Source organism: Gallinula chloropus, assembly GCF_964237585.1.
Source record: "Gallinula chloropus genome assembly, chromosome: 12".
NCBI classification, from domain to species: domain Eukaryota; kingdom Metazoa; phylum Chordata; class Aves; order Gruiformes; family Rallidae; genus Gallinula; species Gallinula chloropus.
In genome coordinates, this window is record NC_140097.1 from 12,237,859 (window position 1) to 12,248,630 (window position 10,772).

At 52.6% G+C, this 10,772-nt stretch overlaps 1 protein-coding gene across 1 annotated transcript; it reads left to right on the forward strand.

The window, feature by feature from the left end:
- The first annotated feature begins 558 nt into the window (after positions 1–558).
- On the forward strand, positions 559–10,109 carry UQCRC1 (ubiquinol-cytochrome c reductase core protein 1). Its single transcript, XM_084269847.1, has 13 exons — positions 559–658; positions 1,925–2,065; positions 2,522–2,608; positions 3,538–3,667; positions 4,278–4,476; positions 5,073–5,152; positions 5,300–5,415; positions 5,735–5,878; positions 6,605–6,765; positions 7,770–7,855; positions 8,335–8,423; positions 8,956–9,031; positions 9,891–10,109. Exons 1-13 carry the CDS (start codon positions 587–589, stop codon positions 9,953–9,955), a joined length of 1,446 nt encoding a protein of 481 aa, XP_084125973.1. The 5' UTR covers positions 559–586; the 3' UTR covers positions 9,956–10,109.
- Positions 10,110–10,772: the final 663 nt, after the last annotated feature.

Here is a 10,772-nt window from a genome sequence, read left to right on the forward strand (position 1 = left end):
CAGCCCCAGCCCCGGTGGGACCCACATCGGATTCAGCCCCGGGCAGCCCCACATCGGACCCAGCCCCAGCCCCGGGCGGTCCCACATCGGACCCAGCCCCAGCCCCGGGCAGCCCCACATCGGACCCAGCCCCAGTCCCGGTGGGACCCACATCGGATTCAGCCCCGGGCAGCCCCACATCGGACCCAGCCCCAGCCCCGGGCGGCCCCACATCGGACCCAGCCCCGGGGGGACCCACATCGGACCCAGCCCCAGCCCCGGGCGGCCCCACATCGGCCCCAGCCCCGGTGGGACCCACATCGGACCCAGCCCCGGTGGGACCCACATCGGACTCAGCCCCGGGCAGCCCCACATCGGACCCAGCCCCAGCCCCGGTGGGACCCACATCGGACCCAGCCCCGCAACACCGGCCACCCCAGCCGTGCCCCAGCACCACCAGAGGGCGGCGCCGCGGCACCCCTACACCCGCTTGCGCATGCGTCGCGCTCCCCTGGTGCCCATGTCCATTGCGCTCATAAGCCCCGCCCAGTCCCCCTTCCCGCGCAGGCGCGCTGTGGCCCGGTCGGTCGGCGGTGGCAGGGACAAGATGGCGGCTTCCTCTGTGTGCCGGGCGGGGTGCGCAGCCGGCCGGGCGTTGCTGCGGGGTCCCCGCTCCTCCGTGAGTCACCGTAGCTGGCGGTGGGGCAGCTGCGGGTGGGCCACGGGGAGCCCGGCGAGGGGAGCGGCAGCCCGACGCTGCGCTGGGGCCCCGGACTCAGCCCGTCTGGCCGCCGGGAAGGTCACAGGGACGCGGCGGGCGGCGCGGGGCAGGCAGCGGCGCCTCCGCAGTGGGGACGGCGGCGGCCTCCGGCCCTTGCGGGGCTTGCCGGGGGGCCGCTGTCAGTGCCCCGTCTCCGCCCGGTTCCGGGATCTGGCCGGTTCGCGGGACGCTCCCCCGGGGTGTGCGGCCTGCTTGAAGCCTCGGGTGCTGCGGAGTGTTTCCAGCCCGCCGGTTACCGGGCGCTTAAACGCGAGCGGGGGGGTAAGGCTGTGCGGCGGGAGCTCCCTTATGGAAACCCGAAGGAGCCTGTCGGTCCTCCCTCGGGTCAGCTGTGAGCCCGGCAGTCCGCCGGGAGGCCTGTCCTGCGGGGCAGGGGAGACACTGGCTGCTGGTGATCAGAGAATGGGCTGGGTTGGGAGCCCAAGGATCACAGAGTTCCAACCCCCTGCCACAGGCAACAACCAGCCTCCAGGCCTGGAGCTACACAAGGTTGCCCATCCAACCTGGCCTTGAACACCTCCAGGGACGGGGCATCCACCACCTCTCTGGGCAGCCCCTTCCAGCCCCTCACCACTCTCTCTGTGAAGACCTTCCCCCTAATATCTAATCTAAACCTTCCCTACTTTACCTTCATTCCATTCCCCTTTGTCCTACCATTGTCTACCCTTTTAAAGCGTTGATTCCCTTCCTGTTTGTACACTCCCTTCAGGTACTAGAAGGCTGTAATGAGGTCCTCCTGCAGCCTTCTCTTCTCCAGGCTGAACAGGCCCAGCTCCCTCAGCCTCTCTTCATAGGGGAGCTGCTCCAGCCCTCTGATTATCTTTGTGGCCTCCTCTGAACCCTCTCCAACAGTTCTACATCTTTCTTGAATTGGGGCCCCAGACCTGGACACAGGACTTCAGCTGGGGCCTCATGAGGGCAGAGTAGAGGGGGACAATCCCTTCTCTGTCCCTGCTGCCACCCCTCTTCTGATGGAGCCCAGGATACCATTGGCCTTCTGAGCTGCAAGAGCCACTGCTGGCTCACGTTAAGTTTCTCATCCACCGCGACACCCAGGCCCTTCTCAGCAGGGCTGCTCTCCAGGAGCTCTTCTTCCAGTCTGTATGGATGTCTGGGATTCCTCTGGCTCAAGTGATGGTAGCTTTTTGTCTGTCTGTCTTTTAGGCAACTTTATTGACTTTGACAAGGAACCGAGGTGCTGCCACCTATGCCCAGACACTCCAAAATATCCCTGAGACCCAGGTCACCACTCTGGAGAATGGTTTGCGTGTAGCTTCAGAGGAATCCAACCAGCCAACGTGTACGGTAAGGTTAAGATAGATCAGGGCTTCCTGGAGACAGTCTTGCCTAGTCTGTAACTGGTCATCCAAGAGTGACAGGCACCTATTTGAGCTGAAGTTTTTGACAGAGACCCTACCAGTTCTCTCTGTTAATTGGTGGAATTAATGTAGCCAAGCTTTGTGTAAGTCTGTAGTAAAGCTTTCATGCTCTGTGAGTTTTCTCAGCCTTACAGATTTTGTGTAAGCACTAAGTGACCTGTAGTAGTTATATTTCTGGTGAGAACTAGCAAAGGCCCTTGTGAAGCTGCTAGATGAAGAGCCAAGATGCGTATGGGAATCAGTTGCTGGTGCTCATTTGTATTTTGGTGCTCCTAGTGCAACATCCCTGGAGCAAATTCCTTGTCCCTGGTTTTATAGCTGCAGCATGTGGCTTGAGCCTGCTGTTTGTTTTCCTCTCTAATACCTGATGCTTTGCTGTTAGGTGGGCGTGTGGATCGGGGTGGGGAGCCGCTATGAAAATGAGAAGAACAACGGGGCTGGATTCTTCCTGGAGCATCTGGCCTTTAAGGTAAGGAAGTGTGCAGGTTCTGTCACAAGATTGTTCCAAGTCCTCACTTACATATTGTGTTCTTGCTTCAGAGTCTGTAGCTGTTGAGAGAGAATAAATCAGGTCACCTGAGTCCCAGACGCTTCTCACCCAGTATAAAAATAAACCTGCAAAGGCACCTAATGTATATGGTGCTCTTTGTTTGAATATGTGGCAGTTTGCAAGTGTGTGTAAATTAAAGCAAGTCTTACTGAGCAGTTGGTATGTCCCCTCTTAAAGGAAGAAAGTTGTAACAAGTGAGGCTGTGCTTCCAATCCCTGGCAGTGCAGTGCATGTGTAGGACTGTGTTACGAAGCACGTTTCTTCAGGTTGACAGGCAGACCTCAAAACAGCATTTCCTGTAGCCATTTATTTTGCTTTGGTTTTCTTAGTGGAGCAGCAAAGTTTAGAGGCCACAGCTCTTACTTTTCTAACAACGTGTCTGCTGAGCCACCCCAGGGGGGGCAGAAGGCATCTAAGCCTGAGACTTGTTGACTCGAGTCCAGCCTGTGCCATCATAGGCACATAGTCTTGGGTTGTCCTTAAGAGATGATCTCTGTATTACAAGTAGGTTCCTGGTCCTATTCTGGCTGTTTCTGAGTATTGCTGCTTGGATAGCTAGAAACCTGCTTATTTTTGCTTTGATTCCACTGATGTGATCTTCAGCCACTGTTGTCTCTTCAGGTAGATTTTCCCCTTTCACACTGGGTTTTTACTGGTCTTCAAAAATACATTTCAGTCATCCTTTGCCTAGAGCAAACAAGCCAAGTTTTCAATCTTTTGTCTTTCTGGGCTTTTATGAATCATGTGACAGGTTTTATTGGTTCAGACTTTTCTCATTCTCTTCCTTGTTTACGTTCTGCATAAGAGGGAAATACCTTAATTTCATATTTGTGTTTGTTTCCTTTTAGGGAACAAAGAAGCGTCCCGGTGCTGCCTTTGAGAAGGAGGTGGAGAGTATGGGCGCTCACCTGAACGCCTACACCTCGCGTGAGCAGACTGCCTACTACATAAAAGCCTTGTCCAAGGACATGCCCAAAGGTAGGATGGCCAGTGGGCAAAGTCTGATTTGGAGGTTAAGGATGAAGCAAGCACGTGTGCTTGTGTGTTTCACCAGCACATCCTTCCCAACGACAGACCAGGGAACGAAGTGGCTGAGCAGTGAATTGGAGATTCTAGCTGGTAGTTGAAGAGAGCACTGTCATGACATGGTGCTTCAAGGCTGCAAGCTCACATGTTTCTCTAAAACCAGTTTTGCAGAGCTTTCATGTTAGACTGCACAGGAGGGAGAGGGGGCAGTTCAGTGGTCTGTGGTTATTTTATGGTGCTGAGAAGCTGAGCTCAGCAGCAGCTCGGTGTAGCTCTTGCAGGCCTGCTCTGTACTGCCCTGTGCAGGCTCCTCTTTGGGTCGGGTCTGTCCAGAGGTGATGATTTCAGTCAGGGCTGTGGGCCCTGCTGTGGATGTGAGCTATGCTTTGTGCTAAAACTGTTGTGTGTCCCCCTCTGATGCTGTGGGAATGGATAGTACTCACCTCTGTTACATTTTGTCACCTTCCCAGCGTGGTTCAGTGCTCACTCCTCCTGCAGTGCCTGTGTGCAGCGCTGGGTAGCAGTCAGGCAGTGGGAGTACTGACAGGGGAATGTGTTACAGTTGTAGAACTCCTGGCTGACATTGTGCAGAACTGTGCGCTGGAGGAGTCCCAGATCGAGAAGGAGCGTGGGGTCATCCTTCAGGAGCTGAAAGAAATGGACAACAACCTGACAAATGTCACCTTCGATTACCTTCATGCCACTGCTTTCCAGGGGACTGCGCTGGCCCACACTGTTGAGGGGACCACAGCAAACATCAAGTGAGCAACAGGCTGGATGTGGTACAGAGCCCCTGGGTCTGGTCCTTGGGGTGCATGGCTGCTGCTTCTCAGTAGTGGTGGCTGCACAAGGAAACTGGTCTGTACACAGGGGTGATATGTGCCTGTGGGCTTCTCGTGTCTTTGCTCTGTTTGGTGCTGGAGAAGGTGTAACACAGCATGCATTCTTCTCTAGAACATGTGAGGTTGGAAGGGCTGGGTTGAACCTTCTCCTGTACTTGTCAGTTTGATACCTCTGGAGAAATTAAGAGCTGGGGGCTCATTAAGCAGTGACCTTGAGTGTACCCACCCATTATGGTACTGGTAGCTCAGTGGGCAGGGAGAGTGTGTTCTGGTCTGTGTTGAAGTCTGTCCATAACTCTCTTCTGCCTTGGTCACTGGTTTTCATTTTCTGTGTTTTGGAATTAAAGCACAGGGAAAGTTCAAATTGTGTGGTCCTGCTTCCAAAAAGTATTGTTACCCTGCAACTCAGAGTATCAACAGTTTCACTGCTGTCTGCACTGTGGACTTGCTTCTCCTAAGCCTTTTGTCTCTCCAGCTCAGAGATGCTGATATACTGGGTCTCTGTTTCTTCCTAGGCACCTGACTCGTGCAGATCTAGCTTCATATGTTGAGCATCACTTCAAGGCACCTCGTATGGTCCTGGCTGCTGCTGGAGGTAAGATCTGATCGTTGTGATTCTGGGAAGCCTGGGTATTTTCAAGCTGGTGATCAAACCCCTGTCACACATCAGATGAGTAAAATCAGATGGTTTTGTTGAATTAAGCTGTTAAAGACTGCAAATTTCTTTCTTTCCCATTGCCAGGTATTTCCCACAAAGAGCTGGTGGATGTAGCTAAGCAGCACTTCAGTGGAGTGCCTTTTACATACAAGGAGGATGCAGTACCTACCCTCCCGCGCTGTCGTTTCACAGGGAGTGAGGTAAAGTTGTTCTGGTCCCAAACAAAATGAGCAGCTGTTGCCAAACTGTTGAATGGATGTGAAACCAATTCTAGCTGCTTCTGCAAGGAAAAGCCTGTTTGCATATCTCAGACAAGCTGATGGAGCAGCGTCTTGGTAGTGCCCCCACGTTCTGTTCTTGGGGCCTATTGCCACAATGTGTTGGGTTTTAGATAGGACCCAAATCTGTTAGGGATGTGAGGCTATGGCTTACCTCATCTGCTGGAAAACTCACATTGGAGCAGCTGGTTGTGCTCTCTAGTGCCTGAGACTGTTTCTCCCCTGCTCTTTGATTTCCTAGATCCGTGCCAGAGATGATGCTCTGCCTGTTGCCCATGTTGCCCTCGCCGTGGAGGGGCCGGGGTGGGCTGACCCAGACAACGTTGTCCTCAATGTGGCTAATGCTATCTTTGGGCGCTACGACCGCACGTTTGGAGGTGGTAAGGTAAGAGACTTGTGACAGGGAGAGTCTGGAGCCTTTTACTGTGAAATACTGTGGAGATACTGGCCAAATATGCTGTATGGGTGGCTGTTGTGGTTAGTTTCCAACTGGGAAGTGGTCAGAGTCTGGGAAGTACAATAGAATTGTAATCAAGGCTAATCCAGGACTGTTCTTGAGAGGTGATGTTGAGTGATAAACTGAGTCTTCTCTGCTAAGTTTGGAAGAGGTTTAGCTGATGAATTCTCAGCAGCTTATTGCTTCCCTCGCAGACTAACCACAGCGATAGGACAGCGATGGAAGCAGGGCAGAGTAGTCTAGTCTCATGATGCAAGCTTGCTTTACAACTGCAAAGCAAGTGGAACTTGTTTAAAACCCCAGTATTGCATCCATTCCCATCTGGAATCTATCTGGCCTGCATAACTATGCTACTAGGAGACCTTGCACTTCCCATTTTCTCCCACTCCTACGGTGGTATGCATACCAGCCCCTCTTCTGTGGCTGGGAAAGGAAATGGCTTTGCAGGATGGACTCTTAGGCAATTGTCTGTGGCTTTTCCACCAGTGAATCTCATCTGTTGACCACATGAAGGGTCTAAGTTAAGCTCTCCTTCAGCAAAAGGTTCCGCTCTGTCTTGTCTGTGGTCTTTGTGAAAACAGCTAAGTTGGAAAGAATTTAAGCTGTGAGGCAGCTGTAAGGCTGAAATGGCTGATGGTATCTCCTTGTTTACAGAATCAGTCCAGCAGGCTCGCTGCGCTTGCCGTGGAGCATAATCTCTGCCACAGCTTCCAGACATTCAACACCTCTTACTCTGATACTGGGCTCTTCGGTTTCCATTTTGTTTCTGATCCTCTCTCCATAGATGATATGCTGTACTGTGCTCAGGGGGAGTGGTAAGTACAAAAGTGTGGCAGAAGTTCCCATGTAAGACCTGACCTACCTGTAGAGGACTGGGGAGCAGCACGTTGGATCTTCAGAGGGCTCTGTCTCTGTGGACTTCTTGCTAACTCGCATTCTGGTTAAGTGATCCTCTGAGTGGCTTCTGTAAATGTCTGATGTGGCTTTTGAGGAATTGTTTGAAGCCCTTAGGGCTCTTCAGGTCTTTTGTTTGTGCTTCCAAGTATTAGCACTGGGGCTTTGGGTTTTTATACACGTGAGATCGTTCCATAGAGACAAGGCTTTCCCAGGTGGCCACAAGATGTATCTCCAGTGTCTTGTTAAGCTGGAGCAAAGTGAGCAGAGTTCCTGCCTTTTGGGCAGTTGTGCTGTGACTGATAAATAAGCTGCAGCTGTAGTCAGGCCATTGTTTGGGGACTGTCTGTCTGTCTTACTGTACGTGTGAGTCCTATTAATGGTTCAAGGCTCCGTGTGAGAGTCGGGGCCGAGCTGTGCTGTGTATGGAGCAGATGGAGCCAGCCCTTGTCCCAGAGATGTTGCGGTTGGCAGGGGAGAGAGGGATTTCGCAGCTGGAGTCCAAGCAGACTCTGTAGAGCTGTCTTGTTCTTTCAGCATCAGTTTCCATAGCAGCTTGCCATGCGTGGGAATAGCTGACACGCCTTCCTTCTCTGGTGATATTGTATGCAGACAGTTTGCTGCTGTGCCTGATGGGCAAGCAGGAGCTGACATGAAGGCTACCTAGACCTTTGTGAGTGGAAGTCGGTATGTAACCCGCAGGCTGATATCCCCTGCCTGTGAGCTTGAGCTTTTTCTCTTGCCTCCTGCTGTTCAGTGCTCCCCAGTTCTTAGCTGCTCTGCAGCAACTGAGAATCTCAAGCCTGCAAGACAAGTCATGCTGATAATGGCTTCTTTCTGCAGAGGCTTGGGAATGAGAGAGACTTTATGTCTGAGCAGACAAATGCCTTTAAGAGCTTTAGTGGTCTTTCCATCTCCTCTCCAGGATGCGCCTGTGCACTAGTACCACAGAGTCAGAGGTGAAGAGAGCCAAGAACTATCTCCGAAATGCCATGGTGGCTCAACTGGATGGTATGTTCTGGTGGATGGATTGGCCACAGTGAAGCTTTCAGAGGGTTACTGATTATGTGTCTCCTGGGAGCAGGAGCACTGCTAGCCATCGCAGTGCTGCTGGTGGGCAGTGGGCAAAGCTTCCTCTTCCCTGCTCTGGGTTCCTCCTGCCCCCCCCCCCCCCCCGCCTGCTGTGCTCCAGGCTAGCTGTGATTTTATAAACTTCTGGTTGTTCTGTTGCTGAGAGCAAGTAACGTGTGTGAAGTTAGGATTGAGACCCTCAAATCCTGTATTGGCTGTAACACTCTGGAGATGAGTGAAGCAACTTTTGTTTTGATGCACTCCTGCCAGTGCTGTTCAGAGTGGTATGCCTGGCTGGTACTTCATTGGAAGCTGTTGAACCGTTAAGAGTTGCTGCTGTCTGCTTTGGCTGATGACCAGGCTGTGCAATTCTGGAAGGTTTTCTGCTGTGCTGACCCTGTGATACTTTAAACATCTAGGTACTACTCCAGTATGTGAGAATATTGGAAGCCATCTCCTAAACTACGGACGCCGTATCCCTCTGGAGGAGTGGGATGCCAGGATTGCTGTAGGTATCTGTTTTGGTTGGGGTATCTGAGCATGAGTGCTATCAGCAACTTCTGGCCTTAGTTTGCTGCAGTAATGTGGGGTTTGTTTATCACTTAGTTAAGGTGCCTGCAGCACAGGCAGTCGGCTTGCTGCTACTGGTGGAAACAGCAGAATCTGGCGTAGGCTCATTGTGTCCCCATGGCTGGGTTCAGTCCATCCTGGAAAGAGGGTGTACACCTGTGCTAGCAGCACAACTTGAAATTCCTTTGGGAGTTTCCCTAGAGGTGACCAGCATCTAGTTTGTGTAATTCTGCAGCAACTGTATCCCTTGGAAGGCTTCAGATTTTGGAGTGCCGTGACCTCTGTACCCTCAGAGGCACCTGCTGTGTAGACCATCAGCCATCCTCGCAGGCAGGATCTGTGCAGGTGGTCCCCGGGGGCTCTGACACTCTCTGTAATGAGCTTGATATGTAATGGCAAGAGTAACCTCCAACTTTGGGGAATACAGGTCTTCTGGAAGGGCCATTAATTGTTTGTTTGATGCTTCTCAGGCTGTTGATGCAAGAATGGTGAGAGAGGTCTGCAGTAAATACATCTATGACAAATGCCCGGCAATTGCAGCAGTTGGTAAGTACTACGTGGCAATAGGTATGTGGTAGCTCAAAAAACCAGGAAGGGGTCAAGTGCTGAGTGAAAGTGAGCTGCAGGCACTTCTCTGTTCTGGCCTCCTGACTGCCCTGGTTCTTCTCTTATCCTCCTACCTCTGCACATGGGATGTGCCAAGGCACGTTTGCCAGGACATCAAACCTGTGGGTGAAGGAGATGCAGTGGCAGCCCGCTGCTGTATGTCTTCTCACCTCTCTACTTGGTGTGGAGCTGTGACTAAGGCTGGGAGTCCCATAGCTGGGTGTGGGCCCAGGGGTGTCTGCCAGGCGTCCTTATGCTGGGGTCATGGTGGTTTACGTAAGGGAAGTGAAGGGCCCTGATTCTCTTGTGCTGCTCTGGCATGTCTGTCTGGCCAAGGACAGATTCCTCTCACAAAACCTGCCCAAGCAGCTCAGCTCCGCTCTGCCGCCTGCTTCCTGTATGGTGTGGATTCCCCTCCTCCATGCAGCTGTTTCCTCTGCCCTTCAAAGTGGAGTAGCTTGGAAAACGGAGAGGTTTCCAGCAGGAAGTTGAAATGAATGAGCCAAAGTCTCTGTGACTTGGTGGCTCTCTGTGTTTCTACCTGTGTGTGAGTATGTACCGAGCGTTGGGGAGCAGCGTGAGCAAACAGCTTATTCTGAGGAAACAAGCAGTGGTTTCTTCTTGAGGAGATTTTACCTGCTGGTTTTCCTGATGCAGGTTTGCTGCTGTAGTCACCTGGTTTTGTGTGTAGCTGCTCTGGATTGTGAGCACAGTCTGCCACCATCTGCTTTAAGACCGTGGGAAGCTGCGCAAGGACTTTAACTGTCTCTAGTGACTGACTCTTGCTCTGTTCACACAGGTCCCATTGAACAGCTCTTGGATTACAACCGTATCCGCAGTGCCATGTACTGGATCCGTTTCTAGGACGTGTCCCTGCAGCGTGGAAGCAGCGCAGCTGTGGTCTGTGGCAGGTTCCCTTGGGCTCTGAATGCCTCGTGCACCGGGGGCACGCCGAGTCCCATCAGCGTGGCTGTCGTCGTGGTGTTAAACTTACAAAAATAAATACACCCTCTGTGGAGCTGGGTCTGCTGGGTGTCAACTGTGTCTTGCTGTGTCTGTGTCTTGCTGTGTGTGTAGACACTGTTGATCTTGCCAAGGTGATGAGGTATTGGACCAGCCAGTCTCGATTTGTCAGAACTCGTGCTAGAAGCTTGTCTGTGTGCTTGTCTGCAGCCCTGCTTCCTCTGTCCTGAGCTGGCAGTGTCCTGGCTTGGTGGCCTTGTCTTTAGGCTGGTTGAAGGAACTGTTTCCACTGGTATGAGGCTGATGGGGTAGCTCTGGCTATTTCCACTGTGCCTTTCTGTGCTGGGCAGCAGCATCATGGTCAAACCTGGGCTGCAGCATCACTGTCTTTGCAGACCTAAGAATGAAGGGCCCTCTGAGGGGACCTCTGTGCTGTCCTGCTGGTCAAGGAGATCAAAATGTACCCATGGAAAGGTGGTCTTCCTCTTGTCCCCAGGGTGTGGTAGTAGTGTTTCTGTTCTGGCTGTTTGGGATCCTCTTGGAGTGACCGCCTCTGTGGGAGGACAAGTCTGTGCAGATCCCTTGCTCCCTGATGAATTACAGACCAAACTGGTTGAGTTCTCACCATCCCTTCAGTCTGGTGAAGGTGTTCAGCCTGGCTTTGCTTGGTGCTGCCTCAGTGCAATTGAGGCAGTTGTCTCTAGCAGAATTAAGATGA